At 33.0% G+C, this 19647-nt stretch overlaps 3 protein-coding genes across 3 annotated transcripts in view; all 3 read left to right on the forward strand.

Moving 5' to 3' along the window:
- Positions 1-71: 71 nt before the first annotated feature.
- Positions 72-7924, forward strand: LOTGIDRAFT_162500 (hypothetical protein; the record flags this gene model as incomplete). The annotated part of the gene is made up of 5 exons (XM_009058482.1): positions 72-193; positions 1710-1833; positions 2151-2356; positions 6948-7071; positions 7451-7924. Coding segments are annotated over 5 exons (1050 nt in total), but the record flags the coding sequence as incomplete, so codon positions are not given.
- Positions 7925-9125: 1201 nt separating this feature from the next.
- Positions 9126-14748, forward strand: LOTGIDRAFT_162501 (hypothetical protein; the record flags this gene model as incomplete). The annotated part of the gene is made up of 12 exons (XM_009058483.1): positions 9126-9205; positions 9927-10065; positions 10307-10429; positions 10601-10730; positions 11130-11248; positions 11469-11677; positions 11966-12308; positions 12691-12872; positions 13214-13335; positions 13713-13810; positions 14446-14542; positions 14684-14748. 12 exons carry the CDS (start codon positions 9126-9128, stop codon positions 14746-14748), a joined length of 1707 nt encoding a protein of 568 aa, XP_009056731.1.
- Positions 14749-16837: 2089 nt separating this feature from the next.
- LOTGIDRAFT_216664 (hypothetical protein) overlaps positions 16838-19647 on the forward strand; it is a 15490-nt gene continuing 12680 nt past the window's right edge. The window contains exons 1-3 of the mRNA XM_009058484.1: positions 16838-16993; positions 17284-17449; positions 18889-19212. Of these exons, the coding sequence (XP_009056732.1) occupies positions 16970-16993; positions 17284-17449; positions 18889-19212 (514 nt within the window). The 5' untranslated portion in view covers positions 16838-16969. The remainder of the gene's footprint in view (positions 16994-17283; positions 17450-18888; positions 19213-19647) is intronic.

A 19647-nucleotide genomic window follows, 5' to 3' on the forward strand; every position in this document is an offset into this window, starting at 1 on the left:
CTCGAACATCTATTAAAATGTAACATAAAACTTCCAAACTTGAATCCACACGAATGTTTTTCTTTTTTCAGTGTGCAGCCTTTGCTTCATTTAGTTGGACGTTTGGTGAATTCCTGTGTAAATTTGTCAATTATATGCAGAATGTGTCCATGATTTGCTCAGTAATGACTTTAACAGTAATGAGTATTGAGAGGTATGTAATTTCCATTCATTGAAAAAGGCATTGAAGTCTCATTTCCATACACCAATATCTGATATGATGAATACCATTGTTAAATTCGCTGTTGTAAGGAAATTAGGGGTTTTAATTATAATATTCAGACAGAATATCACAGAAGTTTGTAAATGCTTGTCGGATTGTGAATGCAGCCAATCGGAGTCCTCGACTGAAAAACTGTAAACAATAAACCACAATGCTTTTATTCTGTTTGTCGAGAGTCATGATTGGCTGTATTTATTGGTGTATAATCCAATCGAATCGCTACATTGTGTGATACAAGAAAGATGGCTATTAAAGTCAAGATACAATACGAAGTTACCAAAAGTTTGACGTTGTGATGATGGTGAAATCAGTAAACCCAAAAAAAACGAGGGCGACATATTTGTGTGGGTAGTGGTGACGAGACGTAGTAGAAAATACCTTTTTACTTATACAACAGAAGCCTGTACACCTGTAAATCTATGGAATTAATTGTGCTATATAATCTCATTCTTATAAGATTCCCTTTCTAAGATCTGATTAGTGACGTAACAAAAAGTCTTTAAAGAAAGAAAAGCCAATATTAATAACGTATAATTTTTGAAATGTTACCAAATCTGAAAGAACTGTGAGGGCAATCGGTCGATAAATGACCATTGTATAATATTACTTTGACATCTCAAAGTGTTTTATTAACCAAATTATATTGTCTTATAAGGATAAATCATTTCAACTGTTATATACATTTGCACCTATCGACTTTAATACCGTATCTACGGTATCTTGATATAGTCTTATTCTATAACATATCGGATAAATATAATACGGATCAGAGCTAAAGTATATAAATTGAGCAGTTTTAATTTGAATTGAAACAAGTACAGCCTGATTAAACTTTCGATTCGTTTTTATTTATTATTAGTTTGTATATTTACTAAAAATAAAAACTAATGAAAAAAACGAAAGGAGAGTTGAGTCCAATTTTAATTAGACTGAAACAGTCATTAGGTTATATTTATTTTGTTAGTCATTATCAGAGATATATATGATTTAATGCAAGGCATTCTTGCGATTCATAAAATCCGATAACATATGGATTTTCGACGGATGTTAACAAATGGTGGCATCTGAGAGAAACTTATCAACCCCTGAGGCTGTATTCACCTGATAGCAGCATCGATTGAGTATCGATGATTCTCTTGACAGGCACCTGTCGACGGCGACGGATTTGGGCATATTTATCATTAGGTTTATCAAATCAATTTGAGCATAGAGAACGTTTGAATTATCTCGCATTCTAAAAATTTAAGCTCAACAACCATCATGTGTCATGTACTCTCACAAAATAATTCCTTCATCGATACTCTTATCCACATTTAAATTGACATGGCATAGGCCTAGTCAATAACTATGGTTTATGATTAATACAAGAATTCTACATCATTACACAACTAGAACTTAGTTGTCTATATATAGACACATTGTAATAATCTTTTAATTCTTTTTAAAGATGGGTGGCTATATTATATCCTCTGAAAGCAAAATATCTGTGTACCTATTCTCATGCACGACAAATGATAGCTGCCATATGGACAACATCTTTTATCATGGCTATACCTGTATTGATTGGCCAGGTGAGTTGAAATTGATTCATTTTGTAAGTATTCCACTAAATAAAGTATGCTTAACATTCCAAAAACCCATTAAGCATCTGGTGGTGTTACCACGGAATATTTTTGGAGAGCCCGCTATTATTTGGGTTTAAGAGGTATATGTATCATAGTAGGACATTAGGCCTTGGGCCTATTTGGACATTTTCAGGAATTACGCGACCTCATCTTTAGAATACATAAAACCAGTGGCCCCAACTCGACCCCACCCAATGATTCATAGTCATAATTTATAGAGTCACTGTCTGAAATACCTTAATGATACATTCCATGGTTTTCAGAAACATATCTTAGTTGGGGAGAGAATCAAGGCTTATTGGTGTATAACTGAGTGGTCGTCAACAGAAATGGAGATATTATTTGAAGTTTACAGATTTACTCTACTATTTATAATACCCATGACAGTGATGATTATAGCTTATACTGGAATCTGTAAAGAATTATTACAATTATCATCAGTACGAGGAAATCTTACATCGTCTTCATGGTATGTTTACCTACATATATAATCTTTTTCCAGACTGCCTTACTGAAAGTCTTATGAATATTCTTGCCAATTTCTATTTTTCTCTTCTTTTTTCTATAAAATTGTAATTGTATCAACTGTATATCCGTACATTACTATATTTATTGTTGTTCTGTTGTCATTGGGGCGTAAAAAGGATTTCCTTTTAGGAAGTATTAAATGAAATGAAATGAATGGAGTTTTACGTCCTACTTTTCTGCTTAGGAGATATTGATAAATCAACATCAGGTTTTAATCGACGTATTTATACTTTATACTTTATAAAGTTCCTTAATGTTTTTCTATAGCTAAGCAAATTTGGTCTTTGAAATTTCCAAACTGAAAGTAACGTTATTACCTTGACAATCTTCTATTCTGGAATTATATATTAACAACAGCTGATGTGGTACTTGATAGTGGAAGTAATCCTAGTTGAAAATATAAATCATTCCTACAGACATTGTGGAAGATGTCAAATTTTCGTTTCAAAAGTTGATGACGACAGCTGAAGTTAAGAAAATATTTAGATGACAAGCACTGTCGATCGTAAAAACTAAAAAAACGGGGATATCAGAGTTTGGCTTTATGCAACTGATTTCAACATTCATTCAATGAATGTGGTTTCAAACGCTTCATTCCATCTTTATTTTCTAAATAAACAATCTCGTTGCCAAAATCATGTTATCAGAAAATAAATGAGTCAAGAACAATACAGATTCTTACCAATCTTTCCCAAAATTCACAAGCCATTAATGATATAGAGATTGGTAAATCGTGCGATTGCTGAGAGATGAACGATCTATGTACGGTTCGTTAATAGAAATCTGTTTTATTTACTTAGATTAACATGTTGAGGTTAATGAAGAAGAAAATGATCAATGATGCAGGGAATGTTATAAGTAGATTGATATTGTTAGGACCTGATCTCTATAGATTGCCACATGTTTCAACATACACATTCTTCTTCTCCATGTCATAAATAATATCAAGCTTGACACCTCATTTCAATACAGTCGACATCTTGTTCTACCCTATATTGGTATTGTTATGTATCCTTTGTAGATATAAAGGTTTATATGAATGGTTCCGAGGAGTTATAAAAAATTGAAAAATCTAAAAAAGAAGTCAAAAACGAGGCGTGATACTTATTAGTTTCTCTAAATCTGTAGTTGAACGTACCTCCATAATACAACTATATCTGAAACACTTTCTTTTAGTTGGTATTTGAATGTTGAAAGCATCATGATGTAGATACTGCTGTATTTCTGGAATACTTTCTCTGTATTTAAAAAGGGGAAAACCCAATAAGGTGTTGAGAGGTAGGATGTAAAACCCCGTTTTACTTCATGGTCAAATAGTTGGTCCTAGTAAACATTAAATGATCGAACGACCACCATAATGATATTGATTTAAGATGATTTTGATGAATTATTTGATGACTTTACAATTTATTTCGTTCAGATATCACTTTCCGCCTATATATTGTAAGTTTATATTGAAAATGGTTGGAAAATCGGTTTATGTATTATTTCTGCACTAAAGATTCCATTTTAACCTAGATTTTTTTTTAAGTCTTCTATTTTGTTGTAAGCAGTTGCTATAAATTGGAATTCTAATTATGTATATAAAAACTCTGTGTTAGTTAAGTTCACCTTAAGGGGTGTATTATCCTGTCAATTCATCTCGTTGGAAATATATTACTTCTTATAATTGAAGTTTATTCTTGAATGATTCCTTGACGAGTTTAGTAACAATTACAGGAAATAATGAAGCTATAATGAAGATATATGGTACAGCAAGGATAAGTTATGGGTCTTCATGCTACTGATCTCTTGTTTGTCCTTCATTATGGGTTGTCATGCACGAAAATGATGGCTTTTACGTGCCAAAAAGGTCATACTATGATAAGTTATGCTTAAGAAAAAGCTCCGCTGTCAGTGGTCTTTTAAAAATAGATAATTCAATCTCAAGTTTGGGTTGGCACATCACTTTTATTTAGGAATATTGCATGCAACTATGTGGCCTATCTATTGAACGTCATTATTGTATTGTTACTGATAAGTCGTTTAAATGATTTTCGAGGACCAACATCTTTCAGACGTCATCGTATAGTTATATCTGTCATTCTGTGATATAGCTGCTAAGTCTGCACTCCTATATTTTACTTTGTTTTTGCCATGGTTTAGTTTTGATCTATTGTACTGAATACTTCAAAATAGAATAGAAGGCAACTCAAGTCCTGGTCATTTCAATTACAAGTATTTCTGAAGACTAATTGAACTTTCAGTACTCATTGCTTTTCCATTTATTTCTTCAAATTGATATAAGTGTCACGTTTCCTATTTTATGAATGACTTACTTTATTGGTTCAATGAGTAGCTGAAAATTTAGATATTGACTTGACCATCCCAATTATCTTTGAAATTTATATTAAGAAAATCATTTAATAATCTAGAAAATATTAGGATATATCGTAATCTGTCATTCGTTATTGACATCTGATAAAGACGTATAGACTTTCTATGACATCAAAGAAGTAATTCTATTAACTTGGTCTGGCCATTGTCCTCTTACCACCGGAAGTGGTATGACATTTTCATTTATATGCTTAATGATTTTTATAATCACAATTTACTTACGTTTCTTATTGAAAAAAATCTCAATTTATTCTGAAAGATTTTTGACAACTAATGAATCGTTTTTAGGACATGCATGACATACCTTATGCCAAATTAAGAAACTATGAAGGGGATTCACCCCACTCATAGGTTAGTTAAACTTAGTGTATATGTCTGATAAAACAAGTTACTTCATTTGATTTGTCTCGGCTTACAGAAAATTATTTGTATAAGCTTTAAATAATTCCCCACGAGAGGATTGACGCAATGTCCAGACCCTTAATTACATAACGGAAGACAAATCCAACTATTTAAGCCTTGTTTGAACATCCCATGGGTAAGAATTGTGTCTGTCACAGATATAGTCAAAGTAATAGCAAAACAAATAAAAATCTTTGGGAGAGATTTAAAATTTGTCTAGTTTGACAAAGCTTATGTGATCTATTTTAATTTTCATCTTCGATTCTACATCTTTCTTATGCTGAACAACCCAGATTAAAATTAAATGAAACTCATTTTCTATAAAGCCTATAATCATAAAATTTCAGCCAGATGGTAATTCCGCCGGATTTCTGTCTAGTTTTAACTCCGATGTTAGAGGAATCGAAAGAAAAGAACTGCGGATGTCAAATGTTGTATTTCAAACACACACGCCTGCTGTTGACAGCTTCGGCAATAATTTTACTAGAAGCAAGTACTTCTGTTCTCAAGGTCACATGAAAGAAGCCCCAATTTGTAATCAGCATCACCCCGAGAACTCTTAGATTCGACACTTTTCTTCAGTTTAAACTGTTCGTCATATTTGTTGCATTTTGAACTATAGTAAATGCAAGCCGAATATATTTCAATGGCCCCCGTTAACTTGCAAATAAATGCTATATAAATTATTTATATTGTGAATACTTGCACAGAAATTGCACTTGGAAACAACAATATCTGCATTTTAACCAGAACAGAAAGCATTAGGAACATTATATTGAACTAACTTGTCATCCCCAGCTTGTATGTTTGAAAATGAGAATCCCATTAAATTCTTCTTGTTTTTAAAAAGAATGCTTTATACATCGAGGTCTCAAAAGCGTAAATTTGTCTGGAATTCCGAATGTAATTTCAGGTTTCAAGAATTACCGACATGAGATTAATGTCAGACAACCTGTCGTTATCATTCTGTTATAAATCTTCTATTGGAATCAATAGCGGAAAATTGAGAAAAAGATGTATTTATTCGTCTCTACACTTCCTGATTAATAATATTGACACTGTCCTTTGAATTCCATATAAACGTCATGTATCTTAAAGGCACTCTGCCTATTTATTATCTAATGTCTAATGTAATCGGTGATCTCATAACCTAATACAAGTATCACAAACAGCAATTCTGTAACTATATCTAAAAAATGATTTCAGTATTGGAAAGTCAAACGTAATGGATAAAAATTGAGTCTGATCATGCAACCTTTCGATTATTTACTAGGACGTCTCGTGTAAATATTATCCGCAAGCAAATGAAATATAGAGAGAAAGTAATTTTCACTAAGTTTTTGATCAAGTTAAAATACAAATTCAATATTTAATTTGTCGTTTTCAATCGTTAAGTCGTTTCCATTACGACTCAGCCCATTTCGTTCAAATTGACAATGAGTAGAGTAATCCACAGATCACTAATCAAAAGGAATTTTCAAATCAGTATTTTAATCAGACTGAGTAAAAGGAGTCCCGCGAGCTCTTGTAGACCACACAATAAAAAAGTAGTGTAACATTGTATATCTTTAGATAGATCACCATTAGTTTTCCAGATGGAAGGGATAGGTAAAAGTAGTCCCACGAGTTATCGTAGACACGCAATAAAATAAAATTGGCGTAACATTGTGTTTCTATATTGATCACAGACCTATAGATGTCTCAAACAAGGACAATCGAACCTTAACCACAATTCATATGTTTGTATATTTCAGTGGAAAAAGACCGACAGCAACCAGTTCAGATAGAAACACGTCATCACCTTCTGATGACAAATCTGATATTCAAAAGTTGAATAAGAAAAACAAAACAGACGATGTTGATGAAAAGACCATGAAGGTAAAAAACAGGGTTTAACGCAAATTTTACTGAATCAAGGTTAATATTTTCCCATATGTAATGGAATTCTTGATTACATAAGAATAAAAAAAACTATAGCGAAATGTTAAAGTGTCAGATAATATTATCATTACTTGAGTACAGCTGCTCTTTTCTGTACACTCTAGCAATACAGTAAGCACGCACTGCAGCCAGGTTTGGTTGAATCTCGAAGTTTTCAGAATATTGTATGATATCAATATAATGTCGTCATAGCTGAATTGCAGATATACTTCCCATATATACTGATTTATTTCTCATTCATGGAAACAAGGTTAACATAACTTCACTTGACTGCTGTAGATTGTTCATTGACTAGAAAATTCTACTCTAATTTCAGGTTATCCAGATGTTGATAGTAGTGGTGGTGCTGTTTGCTATTTGTTGGGGACCAATTCTAATCAACAATCTTCTAGTAGCTGTTGGAGCTATAGAAAAATATCATTATGACTATTTAAAACCGATGAGACAAGCCTTCTTTCTGATGTCTTATTTCAACAGTTGCTCCAACCCAATTGTGTACGGATTCATGTCCAAACATTTCAGACGCAGTTTTCAGCGTGCTATTATGTCATGTTTTTGCTGTCAAGATAAAAAGTCATTCCATAAAATCCGGTACAGCTTAAATGCAACCAGATCAACAGTATTGTATAGTGGACATCTGAATAGAACCGGACAACGGCAAGACAAGGACATCAAGAAGAATGTCGGGCATTTTTATCGGACTGACACTGCTTCTCCTATGGTTGGAATAAAACTCTCTGCGCTGGCTTCACCTGCCAAAAGAAACACCGTCAATAGAAATAAAGTATGAACTGTGTTCCAGCAACATTATCTAAGTGATGATTTAAAGGGATTGTAAAGTGGTAAAAACATTATGTGTATGTTGGACACAGATAGCATCAATTTGCACCATTCCAATTTCCAATACAAATATCTTTAGGCTACAATCCTTTAACTAATGTTTGTTTTGTAACCTATTTGATTTCCTTGGGTTGAAATTGAAACTTGTAGGAGGTTGTATTTCTTATTTTTTTTGTTTTTTTGAGGCGAAATGAGTCTGATATGCAATGTTTTATAAATTGATGATATAATTTGAGCACGTAAACCTTCCTGTTGGCAGTAGCCTATATCGTGATATAAGTCACGATTGTCGATACACATACTTAGGTTAGATCTATATCCAGTATCACCCAACCTTTCCTCAGCTTGACATTACTATTGACATATAGACACAGCTTTATGGAACAACAATCACTGGTTAAAGTTTTATGCAACGTTTCGACGTGTTTCCCCCGTCGTCCTCAGGCACATAATGAGAAGAAGTGATGGGCAAACTATATATAAATTATTACATGTTTGGATTAGTTTCCCCTCACTCTTTTCAAGCTTGTTTATGAGTTGATTTGCCACATCCCCATATTGATGACGAATAAAGTCTTTGAATGGCATTTAGCAATTGTCAGTACGATATATAGACACAGCTTTATGGAACAACGATCACTGGTTAAAGTTTTATGCAACGTAATGGACACAATGAGTGTATATAGATTGTATTGTATGTGACTTATAATGTAAATCAAACACTTTATCTCTTCTACAATGCCTTACTTTATTTGCTGCTGCCTGGCCACTTTAAAGGGACAGATTTTCCATTTTCGGGGGTTGATTTGGGTCTTGAATATATGTAAATAGTCTTCAGAAGTATTAGAAATGTACGAAAATTACATAATTCCTTCAAAAATATCACAAACTACGTGTCTGTGTCACTTAAGAAACACTTGATGGACAGACGACGCCCAACCAAAGATCTCTTATTAGTATAGGCCATAAAGACGTCATGGTAATCTGACCAACCCTGAAATTAGGATTTCACTGATAGAAAAGGCTACAAGGAGGAAAATGTAAGCATCGTTTATCGTTCACAGGATTGTAGTCGTTGACGTATAGATTTAGCTGTGGTCTGTATCCTTTTGAAACTAATGTGAATTATGTCCCTTGACATAATTTACAAAATGGCAGCGCCCACGACCGAAGAATGGATATGTCAAGAACTAGCCAAATTTGGCATCGAAACAACCCCAGAAAATGCCAGGTAATGAATTCAATGAGTGTGCCAGCTTTAGATCAGACCGGACGGTGAATTTTTATAAAACGAGCAATAGATGATTACTGTCTAGTTTTACTTTCACAATGATAGGCCTTGCCTTGCTTGATTTCGTTTGCAGTTGGTTGTGAAATATGGTAACAGATGAATACCTTTTGAATGAATTCTACCCACAAGGAACTTTATTAGAATGATTGAAATGGTCATATTTTGGCAATGCTACTGAAATTTTCTCGAGTTTGGTATGTCAAGTCTGTCTCTGTGACACATAGCTACAAAATTCTGATAATGGACCAATTCTATTACTGCAACCATGCACAATTGCCCCTCAGGATATATTTCTTGCTCCTCTGACGTTCAAGTATGCTACTTGTTCTAGTGTCGCTACTATCTTCTTCTCATGTCATAAATGTCTCAAGTGGGTTACTATGTTTCACAAATATAAGACATCTTCTATGTTAATTTCTAATATTTTCAATGCATGTACTATTCTTCTGTAAGACCATGACTTTAAACTACGCATGTATAGTAGATAGATAGGACCATGGGTTAATGAAATCCAGATTGTGACACTACATGAAGCTGTGAATTTGCGAAGTTTCTCATTCCAAAGAAAGAAGTTGCTAGACCTACTCATTAACATAATTATTAACCAGGCATCGCTATAATACATTAACTATATCTTTTGATTTCTTTTATTACCTTTCAGTTATATACTATCCATGGACAACAATCAAGATCTAGAAGACTATATGAATGATTTGTTAGATAAATCAGATCCTAAAGTCAGAATATTTGTTCAGGAATTATTAAGAAGAAATGGAGGGAAGAATTCTAATGAATGTGTGGTAAGAATTGTTGTTTGTTCAGAAATAACTGACTCAAAAATTTGTTGCATAATTTTGTCATTTAGTTATTTGTCTACCACCTATTTAAAGACTGTTCTGAAAAGTTCAATTTTTACTGGGAACATTATATAAAATGTGCATGATAAGCTGTCTAGTAAATTTCATAAAGAGTTTTAATCAAAATGAAAACCAACTATGAATTTCCATATGAAATGTTGTAGTGACAATGTAAAATTTGTAGGTTTTACCAAAGAAGAATGAAAAAGATGTGTATTTTGCTGGTGTCAATAAAGTGAAGAAAAAACCCAAACCACCAAAAACTAAAACAAGTCCATCAAAAGTGAATGGTTACAAACAAGAGGAGGTAAATAATCAAGAATGCAATAGTCTTGTATATTACAGCTATGTGTCTATCATTAATGTCTATTTCCAATTTTGAATTTTGGAACTTAGCATATTCAATACATGAAAGGGTTAAGAGACTTCTAAATATTACTCTTGTAAAAAAATGATTGATTTATTAAATTTTTTTTAGCAGGAGTCTCCGCCATTGAAGCCAACTCCTTCTCAACCAGATACTGTGATAGATGGTACGAAGAAAAAATCAAAATTTGTTCCTTTATTTAGTCAAGAAGGTCAAGCTAAATCTGTGATTAAATTGTCAGGTAAATATGAAAATAAAGTCTTTATTTTTAAATATTTATCACACGTGATACCAGCCATACATTCAATTCTTCATTTTTATTTTCATTAATAGTTATTTCACTGCTAGTGAAAAATTACCAACTAAGTTCAACGTTTATTATAATGCAACATTATCTAAGTGATGATTTAAAGGGATTGTAAAGTGGTAAAAACATTATGTGTATGTTGGACACAGATAGCATCAATTTGCACCATTCCAATTTCCAATACAAATATTTAGTAAACCTCTTTAGGCTACAATCCTTTTAACTTAAAAAATCTTGATTACCTGTACACTTCCATCTCTACACAATATGTAATGTAAAGTCCATATTCTGCTGTATTGAACATTGACTCTATTTATCAATCTGTTTATTTAGGAAGACATGTTTGTGAATGTCAAGCTGCTAAACATAAACTGATCAGTAATTGTTTAAAATGTGGTCGAGTCGTTTGTGCACAAGAAGGTTCTGGACCTTGTTTATTTTGTGGAAATCTTGTAAGTATAATTAGTTTTGTTTCAGATTATGAATATCTTGGACTTTCTCAAAAATTGTGGTTAAGCATTACCAAACCAAACATTGGTTAAATTGTAAAACACATTTTTTGATGGCTTTCTTATGTAGTAAGATATAGTTTGTTTGAAGATTCAAAGTTCACAAAAGAAAATATTTAAAGCTGAATCAAATGATTAATTTATTCATTATTCGTTATTTTAGGTCTGTACAAAGTCTGAGTTTGATATATTATCAAAAAATAATAAACAAAGTGATAAATTACGCAGTCAGTTAATGGGTAATTTAGATGCTCTGAGTTTAGCTGGACAGTCAATCTACCAAGATATATCAGGTGATATTAAGGCTATAGAAGAAGGGGCTGAAAAAGCTAAAAAGCACAAAGATAGGCTGTTGAACTATGATAGAACTAGGTAAATATCAGTATGTATTGATATTCATCATATGGTATAGTCAAAGGTCCTTATCAGGTCGGGTCATTATCTCCCTTTGCATAAATAAGCTTTTTTATCAATTTTCAGTCATTATTGTTTAAGAATATTTGAATTAATTTCTGAATTTTTCAGTAGCAGAGGTTTCAAATGTGAAATTGTTTTAAATATTTCATTATGATTGAGTATGTAATAAAACATTACCATGTTAAAAATTCCTCATAAAAACTAGTGTGTTAAAACACCAATGAGCATTATGATTAATTTCAGTGTAAAAAGAACCCAAGTTCTAGATGATGAATGTGACTATTTTGCTACGGAATCCAATAAATGGATAAGTGAGGAAGATAGGAAGAAATTAAAGGAAAGAGAAGAGGAATTACGATCAGAGAGACATGGTTCACGCAGGGATAGAAAGATAACATTTGATTTTGCTGGTCGTAAAGTCATTGATGCTGAAAAAGACACTAGTAAAAATATGTATGATGTAAATGATGATGTGATACAGCAAGTTCATTATGGTAAAAACACTCAATCTAAAGACAATGTACTGTTAAAACCTTCCGATTTTAATCCTTTAGTGAATCCTACTATACAACAACATGCACCAAAGGTAAGTGTTTAGCAGCATTAAATCCTGTTATTTCCATTTCTTGTAATCAAGCTGTGATTTTTTGGAATTTTCCTGTGACTTCAATGTTTTGTGGTTGTTCTGTGATTTCCATTTCTTGTAATTATCCTGCGTTTTTTTTATGTACTTCTGTGTGTGTATATGTTATGTGACTTCCAACTTAATTGCTCTGTGTCTTAGATTTTGATTCATTTTAAGATGTTTGACATATTTACCTGAAAAAACCTACTCATAGTCATATTAGGTTTAAAGGCCTATCAGTTTTTACAGCATAAATTCAATAATTCAATGTTGTAATGTTGGACAATTATTATTCATAAAAACTTAATAATTTCGAACAATATAAAATCTATGTAATTTTCAGTATGTACCTGTTGGTGAATCATACAGTGATAAAGCCACCAATTTAAATAATACCAATTCCCCATTTAAACATAAATCAACATCACGAATACAAGATAAAGAATTATTAGAGATGAGTGATGAAGGAATGTGTATGAGTATGCATCAACCATATGCTTCACTGCTGGTGAAAGGTATCAAAATGTAAGTTTGAAATTTGACGTACTAGTTTTTCATGGCTTGGAATACAACTTTCGGTCTGTTACAAATCAAATAGTTTAAGTCATACTGTTCTCTCTTTGGCATTTTCACTGAATTAAATTCAATTAATACACTTTTTTTTTCAAAAAAGTTCAATGATTTGCTGATTTATTTTAAATCCAGATCACAAACTACGAACTGGCAAATACCGGAAAGAGTGCTTGTAAGCATGGCAGAGTGCTTTAAACTCCAGTGGGATTACTTTGAAGAGGAAAGTTGTAGTTTTGTTAGTTTGTTGACTTGGAACTGTGACACACCTTATAACATAATATGTCTTTTTACAGTCATGAAGGAAGAACATGGTATACTGCCCATAGAGGTGTATTATGGATAGCTGCAACTTCTCAAACTCCTGATACTAAAGATATAAGTGATGTGGAAAAATTTTATATTTATCATTATGATGGTAGGTTTGTCAATTTTAAAAAAGATCATAGGTTTCTATTAACTATCTTTGTGTATATAATCTAACTCATTGCTGAAAAGAAATCATGCAGCAACAGCATGAAAAGTGATTTTTACTTACTAGATATGTCTGTTGAAATGTTTCCTTAACCACTTTATAGAGCTCAGTTTTCACCATCTGTATCGCTTCTCAGAATCAAACCTAACGTTCGGTTCTCCTTCTCCATAGACGACGATATATCCAGGCCTTAAATCCAACATGGATGTCTAAAGATTTATCCTGTTGCATCAAACTCTATTGGAAAGATACCAGTAGTCAGTTATCTGATGATGCCAACCAAAATTAACTTTGAACTTTGTTGTATTTTTGTATTATAGATAAAGATATAAAGTTTCCTAGTCATTATCCTGTAGGATGTTTATTAGGCTGTGTTGATGTTGTTGATTGTTTATCTCAAGAGGAATACAGGTTAAAGGTAAAGAATATTTTTGTTCAATGCCACATACATATCTTGTTCATTTTACATACTTAATCATAGTCACATGTAGGCTGTTCAATGTCACATACCTAGCTTATTCATTTTACATACTTACATACTTACCTTGTTCAATGTTACATACTTAGCTTGATAATTGTTACATACATATCTTGATAATTGATACATACATAGCTTATTCATTTCACATACTTAACTTAATCATAGTCACATGTAGACTGTTCATAGTCACACACTAAGTCGTTCGTTGTAATATACTTCGCTTGTTCATAGTCACATACTTAGCTTGTTCAATGTCACATACTTAGCTTGTTAATAGTCACATACAAAGCTTGTTCATTGTTATATACATAGCTTGTTCATTGTCACATACTGAGCTGGTTCAATTTTATTTTGACATATTTAGCTTGTTCATTGTAACATACTTAGCTTGCTCCTAGTCACATACTTTGAAATATAAGGTTAGTTTTTCATAGTTCTGATTAAAGCTTAAGGCATTAAACTACATGAAGATAGTTATATTTGAAATATTATAAATTGTGATTGAAAATCTGTGTTTCTATTATCCATTATATCTTATAATGATAACAATGTTTTTATTATTTATTTTTCAGTTTCCAGATGGAGAATCTGTATCTCCCTATGTATTTATATGTGAAAATCCTCAAGAATTAATAGTAAAATTTCCTATTAAAGGAAAACACAAAATATGTAAGTATTTTCCTGAATAAACGTAACAAACTAAAGCAAATTTATTTAATAATTTAATAAAAGCTTTTTGCATTAACCTTGATATTTGAGTTTTTGAATATCGGAAGCTGTTTAATTAAATTTAACTTTGTTTATTTTCAGATAAATTAGATTCCAACATTCATCAAGGTGCTAAAAAAGGTTTACGTCAACCTTCAAATGTCTGACAGAATTGAGGGTTAAATACAATTATACCTATATTTAGATTCAGAAGAAAAATTGAATGAAACAAGAAATTGAATGAAGTAAATGGAAACTTGCTAGGAATGGGAACTGTTTAGTGAAATGTTGTGCTTTCACATCACATTAAGTTTTGTATAACATATCTCTCTCAATTTGTCAATGAAATATTTTAGGATATCTATCTCTGATTTTTACAAGACATTATGTCGTGTATAGCTTCTATTGAGTTATTCAAATAGAATCTTGCTACAGGAACAATTTTATCAATAAACTTCGCTAACTGCTTATGCTAGGATATCAAACCTGTTATATAAAATACTTACTGTACTATTTATGTTTTTGTTTATGTAAATTATTTGTTAATGGTGTGGCAATGAAATTATTTGCCTGATATATTTGAAAAAGAATAAATTTATTTTAAGGTTAAAGACTTTTTAGAATACAGTTTGTGCTTGTCATTTGAATATTGGCGATATCAACTGATAGAGCTTAATTTCAGCTATCTCCTATCACTTTTCACCCTGTGGTGAGAGGTGGGTGCTGGAGAGTTTGTTCCCTTAAAAGACATTCCAAACCACCACATGCAATCTTGGTGTATGTCTTGATTAAATTTTCGATACAAATAGTCCATCAACCACTAGTCTGGCCTTCCACATTTCATTGACCACCAGTCGGTTAAGATTTCTTTTAGATTTTCACTAAAGTCTGACTAAATTGGGACGAATTTTGACAGAATTATGAATGGTATTCAAAGCTTGTTGCGTTGTTTCTCAGATTTCCCAGAGAGGCATTCAAAACAAATCCGCACCTTTGCCAATATAATATTAAAGAATTATGTTTCAGATCATTTGATCAGCCATCAACCAAACCCATACGATGCTGCATCATTGCAAGAATGTTGCCAATTCATAAATCGAATTAACCATTATAAACTGGTTGGTGAATTATAGAGATAAATTTACAGTAGGAATGTTTATCATTGATATCTATATCTATTACTACCAATCACACTAATCGTTCAATGTTCATTAGTACAGATCATTTTACAGTATTCACTTTTATCTTACTGGAACAATGTACATGGTTTCAATTACTCGCTTGTCCTCTAAACAAAACGGTCGAATATTGATCATTTAACCTTAAAACAGGTATCAAACAAATTCCACTGGATTTTTTACGGTTCTTGAAAATATTCTAGAAATATATATCAGACGGGCAGGTTGTTTTTGCGTTAAATATATGTAATAATGATATTATCATGCCTGAGTCAATTATCTCCTGGTGTTTATTTTCTAGTGAGTTTTCTCTTTGTTTCAAAACGACAAATTGCTATCTGGTACGAAAACTGCAAATAAATGTTCAACTATATTGTTTAAAGAAATACATTGTACAAAATTAGAATTCCTACAAATACAAAAAACTTCGATCTACAAGAAACAGTCGCTCTAGCTCCATACCAATGTTTCAGACTCATTAGTTTATATCTGCAAGAACCCATAAATCATCTCATTTAAGCTCAGGAAGCCAACATATTTTTTTCATATTTTGATGTTTGCCTCCTGTAGTTGACTCTAAAAAGATATTTTAAAAGAAAATTCATATCACATGTATATAGTTTTAATTGTATAATAGATTCACCCCACACCTATACGATATTTGATACTTTTAGATATGAGACAAAGGGTAAGCATATTATAGAGAATCCTATCTCCCATATCTCGTATTGTTAAAGCCCCTGAATATTTCATCCTCATTAAATTAAGGGGCGTATTGCAGTAGTTGATCATTAGTTAATCAGACCTTCTGACTAACAACACCTCTAATGTCTCCATCAATGTATCAATAAGTAAAGTGGGAGGTTTTCAAGATGATTTTGTTCTTTTTTTTAATTTCTTGTTGTGTTTTAACAAAAGCTGCTCAGCCTGCAGTTACTGTTTCAGGTGAGTTGCTTTTACGTATTTTTTTATGCCAAATTTGTTATTTTCTGGAAACATTGGCTGATGTAAGATGGTTACATAGTTTCCAAAATTACCGCCAGGATTCTGTTCTAAAGGTACCGATTCTCATTCAGGTCTTCAGATTAAATTAATTGGTGGCAGTACAACAGGAGAAGGTCGGGTGGAGATCAGATTAGACAACACACATTCATGGGGAACAATCTGCGATGACTTATGGGGCGACGCTGATGCAACAGTAGTATGTCGTATGTTCGGTTACAAGTTCGGTAGTGTAAGTATAATGTCAATTGTACGCTCAATATATTTGTATCATCCAAAACATCAACAGGTTTCAATATGCGCGCTTGGAAATATGGGGATCTCTAGGCCTCTCTTACCTTAACATGTAACCAGCTTTGAGGAACTGGCAATGATTAGCAGCTACTTACTGCTATTAAGAAAAAAAGACGAGGTTGACGTATGTGCGTTGGTATTCTTGTATAATTTCTCCTAAAGCCTGCTGGAAGTGATACCTTTATCCTATCGGACTGATCGGATTTGTTTTTGTTTTAATTTCCACAGCCTCGTCGATATGCCACTTTTGGACAAGGAAGCGGTCCAATTTATATGGACAATGTCCAGTGTCGAGGAAACGAACCAGTTATAACAAATTGCTCATATTCTGGGTGGGAAACACACAACTGCAGACATTACGAAGATGCTGGCGTGACTTGTTTTAATTATGATAGTAAGAACCATTTTTCTACATAATATTTCATTTCAAAATTGAAATCTTTATTTACGAAATATAAGTTTTACAGACTTTTGGGCAAGGCTGTCAGTCAATTCTTGCAGCTAATAACTTGGAAATCAGGTCATGTATTCTCGAAATGATCTTAGTGCTAGACTGTCCTAAGATGTTAGAAGATAAGAACATAGGACATCCTAGCGCTGAGATTGTTTCGAGAATACGCCAGAAGCTTAATGTATTTTGATAAATTTATGTTTTAAGTACGGTTGGTTCCTGTTGGTAGTAATACTAATGCCGGTGCTGTAGAAATTCGTGAGTTAGATGGATGGAAGTCTGTTTGTGATTCTCAATGGGACGACAATGCAGCTAAAGTGGTCTGTAAGCAGCTACAACGGGGATACTCATATGGAAAAGCATACTGCTGCTCTAAACTTAGCCCTTATACATGGGATTATCGGTACAGAAACGTTGTAACTTACACCAATTTCTCTTGTAATGGCAATGAACAGAAGTTGCAGGACTGTACTAGAGCTCGCCAGAACACAGTTTGTCCAAGAAGACACAGAGCTTCGGTAGCTTGTTTCGCTTCCCAACCAAGTTCTTTAGACTTACGTAAGTATTCAACCACAATTTGTAATGTTATTGTCGGTTCCCTAGAAAAATGGGACCTTAAGTTATATTATGATCTATAAGTAAGAGTTGTCAAATGATAATACCACTGCAAAACTGATGAATAGGTGTATAGACATTTTTTGCGACCGCTGGTTCTTTACTTTCATAATAAACATAATACTTATTAATCTGTATTTCAGAATTTGGTGTTTCAATTTTCAATGGATCGTCTAGTGGTTCGTCTCCAATGTGGGGGATGCTGAAAGTAAAATATCAAGGTGTTGATGGTGTGTCCTGTGCTAGTAACTGGAATGATGTTACAGCTAATATAGCATGTAAACAGCTTAGTCAAGCAGGTATACCACATCCTTCACCTTTACGCTACTTTTTGTTTTCATGGTCGGGTCATGAATATTTGTCTTTCTCATTCATTCAATGGTTTATCACATGCTTAAAACACATATCACCAAAACACATAGGTTTGATTCTTCGTAGACAGACAATTCCATGTATTTTTGTTTTACTTCCAGGTGGTATAAGGTTTGGAACCTCAACATACCGACTTCCACTTCCATCATGGGTATCCAACTACAACTGTAGTTCCTCATCAGAAAGCAATCTAAAGAACTGTGTAGTAGCACCATGGGGACAACCTAAATATTACTGTCGTCCTAATGGCTTGCTGTGCTACTCCAGTCGTAAGTATTTTCGATACAAAGGGGTTTTTTTTTGCCAGTATTTCAATGCCAGAATTCCTCAGTGGATTTATGTGTATATATATATACGTGAGTAACGTTTTAAATGGTTTATTTTGTTTTTGTCAGAGGCACCTACGGTACAACTTGTCGGTAGTGGTCCAAGAAGTGGAAGAGTTCAAATATCCTTCAATGGTCAAACTGGAACAATCTGTGATAACAGTTGGTCGAACAATGATGCCAGAGTGGTGTGTAAAACCATGGGTTTTGTTGATGGTATAGCATTTAAGGGTTCATATTATGGACGCGGATCTGGTGCTATTTTCTTGGATAGGTTATATTGCAATGGGAGAGAGGGTACTATTTTTGGCTGTCCTAATAGAGGTTGGACAATAGCGGACCGGAGCTGCACAGATCACTCTAAAGATGCCTCAGTGGTGTGTTATAACGAAGGTACGATTTTCGATCTAACAACCTTTTCTGTAAACCACAATTGCGCAATGACGACTTTGTAGTATCAAAGATTTTGCATTCTTGCACACCACATATCATTACAGGAAATAGTTGATTTAATAGCATCGCATATTTGAAAATTTGATTGAATGCGTCATTTATATTTTCAGTGCGATTGGTGAGCGGAGATCATTCACATGGTATTGTTCAAGTCAAAAATACTCGTTACCGATATACCTACTGGACCCCACTCTGTGGCACTGGATTCACTGATACCGAAGCTAAAGTTGTTTGTAAGGAAATGGGATTTCAAAATGGTAAAGCTCTACCTTTGGGAGCTTATGGTCGTTACTACAGCTGGAGAGGATATGCCCGAAACAATATTACTTGCACGGGATCTGAAGAATCAATTTTGAATTGTACCTATGTATCACC

Source organism: Lottia gigantea (genome assembly GCF_000327385.1).
Source record: "Lottia gigantea unplaced genomic scaffold LOTGIsca_34, whole genome shotgun sequence".
Classification (NCBI taxonomy): Eukaryota; Metazoa; Mollusca; class Gastropoda; family Lottiidae; genus Lottia; species Lottia gigantea.